Source organism: Pseudorasbora parva, chromosome 3, assembly GCF_024679245.1.
Source record: "Pseudorasbora parva isolate DD20220531a chromosome 3, ASM2467924v1, whole genome shotgun sequence".
Classification (NCBI taxonomy): domain Eukaryota; kingdom Metazoa; phylum Chordata; class Actinopteri; order Cypriniformes; family Gobionidae; genus Pseudorasbora; species Pseudorasbora parva.
The window spans coordinates 39,306,196-39,318,996 of NC_090174.1; the positions used below are offsets into that span (position 1 = coordinate 39,306,196).

General features: G+C 37.4%; 1 protein-coding gene across 2 annotated transcripts in view; it reads right to left on the reverse strand.

The window, feature by feature from the left end:
* The window catches only part of atp2a3 (ATPase sarcoplasmic/endoplasmic reticulum Ca2+ transporting 3), an 88,271-nt gene extending 77,032 nt beyond the window's left edge, over window positions 1–11,239 (reverse strand). The window contains exon 1 of one of the 2 annotated variants that reach the window (XM_067438781.1): window positions 10,634–11,239. In XM_067438781.1, coding sequence (XP_067294882.1) covers window positions 10,634–10,751 — 118 coding nt within the window. In that variant the 5' untranslated portion in view covers window positions 10,752–11,239. The remainder of the gene's footprint in view (window positions 1–10,633) is intronic. The other variant, XM_067438782.1, reaches the window with a different exon arrangement.
* Between the last annotated feature and the right edge of the window lie 1,562 nt (window positions 11,240–12,801).

A 12,801-nucleotide genomic window follows, 5' to 3' on the forward strand; every position in this document is an offset into this window, starting at 1 on the left:
ACTCTCATGGTGTCTGTCATTTTGACGAACAGTGTCGTAATACCGGTCATCTATTATTACTCATTATTTGAATTATCATACACTTTTAAAGTATGTAAGATTGTGGTCAAAACTGGTACTGCAATCACTTTCAAAAGGCTGTAGAGCAGTATCCCCTCCCCCCCTCCCCCCTGACTTGAGGTTGCCAGATAGGCTGCAGGATCCAGCAAGTTTGTAGCTGCAGCTGTGGTAACTACACTGTAAAAAATTATTTAGAAAAAAAGTTACCTGGTTGCCTTAAAATTTTGAGTTCATTGAAATTAAAATTGAGTTAATACAATGAAGATTTTCTGAGATTCGACAACCTTTATTAAAATATTATTAAAAGATTTTGTAAGCATATTGGGTAAGTGTGTGTGTTTTATTTCTGATGACGCAGTGAAACATGCCAAATAGTGCTATTTTCGTGATTTATAAAAAAAATTATGTGGTTCAGATACAATAATATTTTGAGTTTCTATCTATTAAACAAATTTCCTTGTAACTCAATTTTTTAATTTCAATAAACTCAAAATTAAGGCAACCTTAACCTTACTTACTTTTTTAAAATTAAACCAACAAAAAACAACAAACAATTTTTACAGTGTGTGTGAGCCATTGGATTTCAACAAAAATATCTTCATTTGTGATGAACGGAGGTCTTACGGGTGTTGAATGACATTAGGGTAAGTAATTTATGACAATTTTCATTTTTGGGTGAACTAACCCTTTAAATGATGACAAAATATCAGAAGAACTAGTTATTCAACACAGGCCTTAAACAGGACGTCTCTCAAAGATGCGACTCAGTTTGAGGTACATTATGAGAAGTTTCCATTATAATTTCTCTGATTCCAATGTGTGTAATGTATTGCGGTTCACATGCTGAAACTATCGATAATAGCACGTTAGCCCAGCACTAATGCAAATGACTGATGAAGCCTAACATTAAAGTTTGCAAAGCAAGTCTTGCTCCAGCCTTTATCTTTACTCAAAGTAGTAAGAACGAAAGACAATCTGCATTAATCGACACAGCTTAAAAACTTCTTAAAAATAAATAAATAATAATAATATGATTTTTTTACAATTTAAAATAATGTTTTTCTATTTTAATACATTTTAAATTATAATTTATATCTGTTATGCAAAGTTACAATTTTCATCAGCCATTGCGCCAGTCTTCAGTGTCATACTGTTATTATCAATGTTGGAAACAGCTGTGCTGCTTTTGGAACCTGCAATATTTTATTTAGGATTCATTGATGAATTAAAGGTTTAAAAGAACAGTGTTAATTAAAAATAGAAATCTTTACTAACAATATAAATATTTACCATCACTTTTTATCATTAAAGGTGCACTATGTAACTTTTCCATCCGCTAGAGGGCGCCACCACCTATTCAAAACAAAGGTGTAGTTTGATGACACCAAGTTTAAGCTCAATATTCTTGGAACATGTGGTCTTCACTTCACAGCCAGTGGAAAAGAATCGGGATAGGACTCTGGCTGAAGTAATGTTGATGGATGCGATTATTAACGTTATTGTAGTATAAAGCAGAGCAGGACCGAGTGTTGAGGAGCTGAGCAAGACCGCTGGAGCGATTATTAATAAGATGAACAACATATACCTCATGAGCGAGAAGGGTCTGACTGCAGAGCCGCAGAGTTTTACCCCAACCACAGTTTTACCACAGCAGTTCTGACCGCGCATGCGCATTGCGTCATGAGAGTCTTATGACTTCGAGATGCATCTTACGGCACTGGAAGGGAATAAAACTATTTTTATTTTTTTCATTTATTTATTTATTGTAATTGCACTTGTTTGATTTGATAGTTATTAGTTAGTGATCAACTGTAATGGTAAAATAATGAAATGTTTGAAATATAAATTGTAAATGTAATAGGCTAAATAAATGTAAATTAAATTTGTTTATTGGTTATGTCTCCAACAAATGAATAATATGCTCACTCTTTCAGTTTAAAAGCACGTTTTATTTGTTTTCAAGTTCATGCATTTACCCCAGGCAGAATTAATCAACTTGAAGAATTAGTTATTTAATAACTAATTCAAGACTTTTATTATGATGAGACAATCTTTTCCAGTGACGAGTAGGAGGTAACGCAGCTCTGTTTATCATATTAGATACATTTGAGTGTGTTAAAAGATGTTATGACGTTACTGTGCAGCTGTTGTGACACGTGTTGCACACTGCTAAGAGTTCAGCGCTTCTGCCGAATAAAACCGGAAAACCGAGGGTCACGCAGATATGACGCAAATTGACAGGCGACTCCCTCAGACGTCCTGGCTCCTTGGTTAAAGTAGCAATTTTCTCACAATTTACAAATGGTTGGAAACATTTGGGACATAAAATATAACAAAAAAATATATAACACTGGCCTAGTGGTTTTTGGATATTTTACTGCAAAAATACTACAATAAATACTGCACCTTTAACATTCTTGTTGAATAGAATAATTGATTCCTTTGAACAACAAAAAAGAAAGAAAAAACGTAACTGACCCCAATTGTGACAGTTACATACTTAAAACGTATAAATGAATCACTTGTTCAAACCATAGGGGAGATAAAATGCAACAGTAGTAATTCCCATGCAAACTTAAAGTACAGCTTACAAAAACACATGTGCGCACACTTGCACAACACACGCAAAACTCTGTACCACAAAGCTCGAACCACCAAACAGTCCTTAGATCACATCTGTAAATGAGAAAGCTGCTTCTTCCACATACAGACACACACAATCTGTTTTAGCAGTGTAGAATGTTACAAAGTTTAGTATCTAGTATTATGGGTCTAAAATAAAAATGAACAAACTAGACAGTCCTTAAAGATGAATCATAAAGTCATGTCCTTTAAAAAACATTATGACCAAAAATGTTATAGCAAATGTAGACCTTTCTGCTCCCTACAGCGATAGCTCTGTGGGATCACATACCCAGCTAACAATGACTTTAACCCCAGAGGGTTCGATCCACCGCAGTTACAGCAGCAGCAAACCATTGGCCTCTTTATGCACGCAGGTGAAATACAAAATGGAATTGACCTCAATTCAAAATATAGCATTTTCTGTGCAGATTTTTTGCCCTATTTGGTGTTTAACAGACTGGCTTTTAAGATCATTAATGAACATGCTTCCTTCATTTTGATTGATGTCACAAAGAAGACTAAAATAATAGACTAGCGACTATGCAGTCACAGTTCCCTGACCTACAGTTAATGATCATGTCTAAACATCTAGATGAGAGGTCACACAGGTCATCATTTACCCATCCTTTATGTCATTTCACCCCAGTTACTTTCAGGAAATACAAAAGGAGATATTCAGATGCCCTTTTCCATACAATTAAAGTGGATGGTGATTTGGTCACATAAAATAAATATAAAATAGCGAGATTTAAAGGGGTGAAATCAACTTTACCTCAAGCTTTTGATATATAAAAGGTCATGGTAATATAAGAATATCCTGTAAGTTTCAGAGCTGAAAACTTCCTTGTTAGTCAAAGAAAAGCTTTTAAAGACGCCAGGCCCAGCAAACGGTCTTGTGCTTCATACTGATGTCATTGTGTGACAAAACACCGCCTCCACAGCGCGTTTAATTCAGTAGCCACACCCACAGACTCATGAAGGGCTCGTGAAAACTAACCAACAACAATAAACATACAGAGGAAGATAGCAAGATATCGCGCTATTCCTGGTTGTGGAAGAACACAGTTGCTGCATAAGTTTCCTTCGGATCCTAGTATTAGGAATATGTGGTTGAACTTTATTTTTAATGAAGTTCCAGCTCACGTGGGGAAGACGTATTCACTTCAGTTCACTGCGGAATAGTTTGTAAACAAATCTCCGGTTGATGCTGGTTTTGGATCCGACAGGAATGGTGCAACACATGTGAGTAAAACGTGTTTTAATATGTATTAGTATTGCATTGTTATAGATCGTTTTGCTTATGTGTATGTGTGTGCACTTAATTGGCACTTATATCGTCCGATCTTGATATAATGATAATAAAAACATTTCCAATCTGAGCTCTGTAACTAGCCTCGCAATAACTGCTATCTGCAGTAGCCTACAGTCTATGGCCTACAGTACTATAGGTGGCCGTTGTCGCGAGGTTAGTGTGTAAGGTCAGATGAAGTGACAACACGGGAAAAAAAAAAACTGAGACGGATGATGGACGCAAGACGGAAGGCACTCCTGCCAAAAAACCATAACCCTCATGTAAATGCATGATCAATGGGACAGCAAATTCAATTTTTCTGAAGAGGAGCAGGTGGGGGACAGTCACGTGTTTTGTAAGTTTTGTAAATGCGACTTCAGCATCTCACATCCATATCATGTGCGACAGCGGAAGATCTTTTAAAGTGACAGTAACCACTTACAATGACAATGTAAAGAATAAAAGTAATTGCTCACTAAATATGCTCTGCTCTTGACTAAATAACTTCAGTATCTTTAATAAGGATTAATCTACATATAATTCATAACTTATGCAGTGCAAACTGATAACAATATATGTATATTTCCTGCTTGTTAAGTTGTTATACAAGTAGGAAGAGCACAGGTACAAATTAAAAGTATTATTATTATGGGTCTATGTGAGGATTTTTGCCTATCATATTAATAATATATGAATTATTTTTGCCCACTCACTGGAATAACAGTTGAACACCTTTTACTGTCAAAATGCCATCTTTGCAAATATCCTCGGCTAAGGAAAGAAGCAGGTGGAAACATAATTTTCATCACCAAAGCATATAACAAAATAAAAGTCACCCTCACAGACGACTGCCATAAACTTAAACACTGTCACCACTCTGCCTTTTATCCTTTCTGAAGCTCCTCTGTGGGACTCGAGAACGGTGTGGCGCCTTGGTGACGCTCATTAGCACTTGTGCCACAGGCCTCGGTTGGTTCCCACGGATAAATTACTTTGTATAATTTAGGTATTTATGTTTGTTCTATTGTAGTTTGTCCTAATGCTTGTAGTTTATTTGTTCTCATTTTATCATGAGTATTGTAAAAAGCCCTATACGAATAAATTTGACTTGACTTTTGTAATATAATTTTTTTTTAAACTTTATGTTAGGAACAGTCTGTTCCTCGTTGCTAATGAATGGATTCAAAATATTTGGAATATAATGTGTAAGTCAGACTACTTTTATTATACTTTGTCATTTTTTGAGCTGATTTGGGATATTAAAATACCTATTTACTTTCATTTTAATAAAAGCGCAGCTCAAACATTCTGACTGAGATCTCATTTTGTGCTTCACTGAAGAAAGATGATAATATTGGGTCGAAATGACATGAGGGTGAGATGAATAATTTAAATGGACCAAGTCAAAAAGGAAAAAGTCTTTCATCTGTTAGATGAATTTTGTTGCTAGTGTAAATTGCTCCACAGGATGCACACATTAATTTAAATTCAAAATAATGTTGATGTATATACAACAGATATTAAAAAGTAAACTAACTAGTTGTATTTATTACAATTTTAAAGGGATAGCTCACCCCCCCCCCCCCCCCCAAAAAAAAATCAACATGCCTTTACTCGCCCATGTGTTGTTAATGACTTTCTTCTGAAGAACTTTTTTTTTTTTTTTTGAAGAATGTTTTGGTTGCCACTGACTTTCAACGTATGTGATAATTTTCAAAATATCTTATATGTTCCAAATTTAAAAAAAAGTCATATGTGTTTGGAAAATTAGTAAATACGTGGTAATTTTCATTTTTGGGGTGAACTACCTCCAGCTCCCTTTACATGCATTAACATTAATGGCATCCCATTCTTAATCAGTAGGAGTTGACCCACCCTTTGCAGCTTTAACAGCTTCAACTCTTCTGGAAATACTTTCCAAAAGGTTTAGGTGTGTTTATTTTGGACCATTTTTCTTGAATTTTTGACCAGCCTTCTTGAAGCGCCTTTGTGAAGCCAGGCATGTTGGATGAGAAAGCCTTGCTCGCAGTCTCTGCTCTAATTCATCCCAAAGGTGTTCTATCGGGTTAAGGTCAGGAAAAAGTTCCTCCACTCCAACCTCGCTCATCCATGTGTTTACGGACCTTGCTATTTACACTGGTCCGAAGTCATGTTGGAACAGGAAGGGGCCATCCCCAAACTTTTCCCACAAATTTGGGAGCATAAAATTGTTCAAAATGTCTTGGTTTGCTGAAGCATTAGGTTCCTTTCACTGGAACTAAGGTGCAAAGCCCAACCCCTGAAAAATAACCCCACACCATTACCTCCCCTCCAACAAAATGTACACTTGGCACAATGCGGTCAGGCAAGTACCACCTGGCAACCAGCCTAACCCAGACTAGTCCATCGGATTGCCAGACAGAGAAGCGTGATTCATCACTCGTCTCAGAGTCCAGTGGAGGCATCTCTTACACCACGGCATCCAACGCTTTGCATTTAGTGTTGTAATGCTTGGATGCAGCTGCTAGTCCATGGAAATACATTCCATAAAGCTCTACACTTTGTTCTTGAGCTAATCTGAGGGCCACATGAAGTTTGGAAGTCTGTAGACTCTGCTGAAAGTTGACGACTTCTGCGTACAGCGTACCTCAGCATGCACTGACCCAGCTATGTGATTTTACGTGGCCTACCACTTGGTGGCAGAGTTGCAGTGATTCCCATTTGCTTCCACTTTGTTATTTGGAGACGTGTCCCAATACTTTTGACAATATATTATATCCTTAAAACTCTACTTTTAAGGAAGTTCAAATATTTACAGTACAAAGTACAACTGTAAAACCATTTACAGTATACTGTTATTGATATGTTATGCCTAGTCTGTAGGATGTTCTAGCCAGTCATATATCATTCCAAGGAATGTTGCTATATCTTACAGCATGCTGTAACTTAACAACTTTAACTCTGCAGCACATTTTTTTGAGAATTAGGAATATCTGAATTTAAAAGAGCGCCCTACCCACATTCATTGGAGTAAATTAATAAAAATGGTATCATTTTACAGAAAAAAAACTCTCAATTTTTACACAGTGGTGGAATATTGCATATATTATTGTATCTATTCACAATTTTGATTTATTTTTAATTAATTTGTTATATTTTTTTAATCATTTGAGTCTCCAAGCTTTTTGGAAGTTTCTGTTGATTCTATAAATTGGCACTAAACAGGGGGGAAAATAATTTTCTTGATATCTCCTTGCAAATAAAAGTTATTGAGATTTATCTGACCAAAGTATCTAATAACTTCTACTCATCTCCAGTGACATAAACTGGCCACTAGGAAATTGAAAAGAAGGCTCCGCCTCTTCAACTTTGTAAAGGGAGATCTCAGGCTCTGATTGGTCTAGAATCATGATCCACATGTCTATAAAGAGCTGAGATTCTCAGCTTTTCTGTCGCATGATGCAATACGTGATGACATTATCAGAAATCGTGGCTAACATCGACAATCAAAACAATAGTAAGAGTCTTTGTCTGCATCACGTTTTGATCTGGACATCGGTGACATATTACAGTGTCATTTGGCCATGCTTGTTCACAGACATGTAAAAAGAGGCTAGTAGCTTTACAACGAGTTTATGATCCGAACAGGAATATGACTCATGTGTTTGCTTGTTCAAAGGAGTCATTTCCATCTTTGTGAATTTTTGATAATAAATTTACTGTAAATTATTGGATCGGTGAAATTAACTGCTCAGTTAATTATTCCTGAGGCCGATAGCTTTCATTTGATATATGACTTGTTTATTTTAGGTGTGTTTGTGTGATAAAAATATGAAATTTTATCTTATTTGCATGATTTTCTCGCAGAAGTTATTGGGTTATTAAGAAAGCTGAGGTTCTAATCTTTCAAATGATCCCATATATGTCTACTTTTGTGGTGCGCGAGTTATAGATTTTTAAAAAAGATTATGATGAAGCAATTTTGGACCGACCCACGGATGGGTGCAGAGCTGAAGTGGTTAACTTTTAATGGGGTTTCCCACAGACCAAAAAGAGTAGAACGAGAGATGCTTTCTGAGGAATTCTGATGTTAGGTTTCAGATGCATTCTGCAAAAGCCTTTTTTAGAATTACCTCTAGGAAAAAATAAATGTGGGTGCTAATATATAATAATGATTAATGGCTTAATGGTACACAAAACCTCCTGTCCGCCTGCATTAACAACGTGCCAGCGTGTCAGAATAATCTCAAAAGGGTTTGGAGCATTTCCCACCCACACACACAAAACAAACACACAGGCTTTGGACAAAAGCACAATGTTACATACACAAAATGCATAAACAAGGCGGTGAGATAAAATTTGAAAAGGAAAAAAAAATGCATCAGAGAAATTAGTTAATTACCTGAAATGAAACAAGCGTCAAAAAAGCATTGTTTATTTACAACACCTGTCACTAAAGCATAATATCAATTTAAGATAACTTCTGAAAGCATTCTGAAAAGCAGATATGCATACACAAAAATACAGACAGACTACAAACAGATAAAAAAAAATGTTAAACAGGTCAAAAAGGAAAGGGTATTCCCTGTGGCATTCAGCTGCATGTCAAACAGGAAGTTGATGGCTCAAATCGAGAAAGACATAATCTACAACGAGATGTTACTTTTCCACTAAGTAAAAGTTGGCCTCAGATGGCTGTGATTGCAACCAAATCATGTTACAAAACAACAGCTAGACACAAACCACCACATAAATATCTTTCTTTTTTAAATCTTTCATACACATATACTTGTATTGTATATTGCATGTAAATAGGGCTGGAGTTGTTGCACTGGATGTTTTCTAGGCATCCATTTAATAATCTTTGTCCATCTTAAAGAGGAACCTCCTTCAAACATCTAGTGTGGTGTTACTGAGATTAGTCTTATACTACAAAGACAACCCAGTTAAAGTTGAGTGTTGCTGAGTGTGTATGTAACGAGTTAATGAGTCTATTGCGTTCACTGACCCAAGTGGAAAGTCACGGGACGATGTGCTTATGCAGCATTAGATTCTGCAGGGAGATCAAATGCAATAGGGATTCTTTATTAATCTGTGATGGGTTTTCACATGCTGACACTAACTCATGTTCATTTCGTAATAAATGACAGTTGATAATATATCTTCAGTTGCTGTATGTTCATTTGGAAGTGCCGCCGTTCTAATTTGAATATCAAGCAAGCGGTTTTTGTGTGATAAAAAGTGCTGTAGTGGAAAACATGTCACGTGTCAAAGTGCAAATTCTGTTATAGAGTTTGAAATGACTCTGGGTGTGGAACCACAAAGCACCAATGATAGGCTAAACTGAGAGAGAGAGAAATTTTCAGACAAAAATAAAAAAGTATTAAATCCGCACCGGGAACTGTTCAGAGCCACTGCTGTCAAGTGTACTGTAGATAAGATGAGATATCAATGAAACTTTGACAGAAAGAAGTGAGTGTTCGTCTGGGCAATGCTATCAAAACCATGACATGCTGTATGGGACAAACACAGAGTCTGTCATGCTTGTTCATGTCATTATTTACTACTCTCAACTAATCGACCCTGCAAAAAAAAAAAAATCTTGCGATGTGAACTGGACAAATAAAGTTTCCTTTAAATGACAGAAAAAACTATTCTCATCACGGCTATTACAATAGGGAAATGTAAATACGCAGCTTGTGCCATTCTTAAGAGGAACTCGGGCCCTTAATGAAATATGAAGCAAAAACCTAATTTAGTACAGTACAGTCTTGTACAACAACAACAAAAAAGCTTTTTTTAAGGTGTACTCTGAAACAAGCAGTTGTCGTAGTAGGGCAGCGTAACCTGATGCACAATGTTTCTATATGAACATTTTGTCTCACTGAGAAAGTAGAAAACAGGTTTCACAAGTTCTATAATGCTGGTCACTGGTACATTATCTCACTCTTTATCTCTTGAAACAATATTTGCCTGTCAAAGGAGGGCTATTCCCTGCACATGCCTTTTAGCCAAAAAAATAAAATACAATTCTGAGTTTGGGAGCTAGTGCCTTCTAATGAGGGGTGCACAAATCCTGCAGGACACGGACGCTTGCATCTCAATAGGCCTACGACATAATGCCGTCGGTGCACTAAGACACCTCAACAGAAGGTTTTCTTTTCAAAGGTTCACGGCAACAGAGCTCCAATCACTCTGGATTTGCCTGAATTCAAAATAGAGGTAATAAAAGAGGGTGAATGGAAAATGCCGGTCTCATTGGTCATAATGTCCCACCTCATAAAAGAGAGGCTGAACAGATATGACTTCATTATACATTATCAAAATGAAAATTTATGAAGTCAAGAGTTTTTCCCTCACATTCAAAATTATTTAAAACACAATTAAAGCATCATGTTTGAAGGTTATTCTAAGTAAAAGTCCAAAACTTAGAGAGACTGCATCATAATTCATCATTTCGGAGATCTCATCAGTAATGTGGACCTCGCCATGCTGGCATCTCATCCTCTCCAAATATTTCTTAGAATATAAGTGAGACAAAAGCCTACGAGGTACCCTATTGTAGAGAATAACTTTCTTCCGCTGTAGGAAACGCGTGTTCTGCGTATGCTCAACTCCGCCGGCACGAGTCAACACTTATAAACACACGGCCAGGTAAATACACGAGAGGTTACTCACCGTTAGGTCCATATCTTTCAAAATTATTTTTCACTTGTTCCAGCGTGAGTCCAGTGTTTTCGTTTACACCGAAGTTTGCTAAAACTTCTGATGCAGATTTAGTGTGGGCGTTTTCCATCTCGAGGAACTGTTTACTACGAGCTCTTGAACGGCATGTATTTGTGACAAATGACACCGAGATTACGGACGGGCTGTGAGAAGTGGCTAAATGTCCACCGAGGTGCGTTCAGACCGCCAAGTGGAGGTGGTAGTCTGCGCAGACGTCCACCTGCCCCTTCTGCAAGCCGCCGGTTTGAGGAGCCCGTGAAGCTGTGTGAGCTCGAGCGATGTGAATGCGCGCGCACGCGCTCCGCGTCCTCTGAAGGTGCGCGAGGTTCCCGCCTCTTTTTCCGTGAGCTCGCTTGTTTGAGCACCGTCCTCGAGCGCTTATTGGCTCGCGTTACCTGAGAGAAGTGAACGGAGGCTCACGTTCGCTGTATGTGTATGAAAAAGAAAACCCGCCGTAACCGAGAACTGCGCCAAACTAATTTCCGTGTCAGGAGGAGAATGAAACGGTGAGCAGTTTGTCGTTGATGAAGGAAGCTCTCGTGGTGACTGTGAGTTCCTCCGTGCGCGTCATCTGGGAGCTTGTCAAACCGTCACAGCTCAAACTTGTGTCAAGATTGCCTCGCTCTGAGTAATCAAGACTATATTAACCATTAACTGGCCGTAAAATATGAAATAATTAAGTATCCACGGTGATATAACCACCGAGTTAATGCGAGTAAGACAGTTTAGCGATTTAGCGTAGTTTATTTATAGATTATAAAACGTTTGCATTTTGTCTGAATCAAAACATTGACTATAATATTGCAAACTGCAAAATATCCATCCAATAATTCAGTCGTAAAGCATGGAGAGTTGTCTTAAAAGGAAAACATTATTATCGCAGCAGTGTAGGCTACAGGGGGAGATAGATTTAGAACAAGGTGCTCCAGTTCTTTCCTGGCTCATAGTTTCTCATCTGTCCCTGTGCAATGCCTATATATAGAAAATATACACTGCTAAACTCATGTTAAAACAAAAAAACTTTATAGGTTACATCATCCTTGCCTGCAGAAGTGATAGGAAATCTTTAGGAAAATGAAGTAGCCTAGGTCAAAGCTGGCATCACAAATGAAGCTGGCAGCCCCATCTGGCTTGGCTTTTCACCTCTCGGATTGTTTTCACATTGGTTTGATTGCTTGGCATTCCACCAACATCCCCCTGCCCCTCACTGGTCTCTTTTCATCCCCCGCTCAAAAACCGGTTTCATTGGGAAACTTTATCACGCAGTCATGTCAAGAAAATTTCAACCTGCATTGATTTAGTTGAGTTCAGAATTATTATGTATAGTGACAGAAAGTAATGCAATTCATCAAGAAGTGCTACCTGCGATAACAGTTAGGTTTAGGGCAGTGTTTCTCAACCGTTTTGACTTCAAGTCCCCCCACTGTCTACAACAATTTAAAAATCCACTGTTAAAAATTAAAAGTTAAAAAGATCATATAGTGTCCAGATTAAAATAAATAACTAAAATAAATAAAATAAGTAATCTTGTCATCTTGAGTCTCCCTTGAAAGTTTGCTGAGGCCCCCTATAGAGGGCCCTGACCCCAAATGCAAAATTATATTCAGTGACAGTCTATAGAACATTTCCATTAATTTATTGAAAGTTTCTAGTATTAGTAAACCTCAAATTAACCAATAAATGCACAATAAATCGTATAAAAAAGATATCGTGCTTGGGGGTGGAGGAGGTGTGATACGGTGAGCGATCAGAGTACATCACGGCAACGTGTAAAAAGTGCCGGTACACAAAAAGAAATGAGGGTACGCTACAGATTAAAATATATAAGTGCACTGGTCACAGATTGTCCTATAGATACGCTTCTGCAGAGTAACTATGTCTTAACAAAGCCCTCTCAGAGAGTACTGGTGATACCCTACTTTTTACCAATTGCCTCTAGAACACAATGTGCTTTTGAGGACTATATTTATCTCAAAATGGCCCAGGTCTCTTTCCACCTATCCAGGTCATAATCAGCTTCCACTAAAGTAAAAGAGCTCTGTTTAGACATAAGCTTTGTGTGCTGATCTAGGATCAGCTTGCACAACTGAAAACATAACTTTCATCATTATGTTCAGATC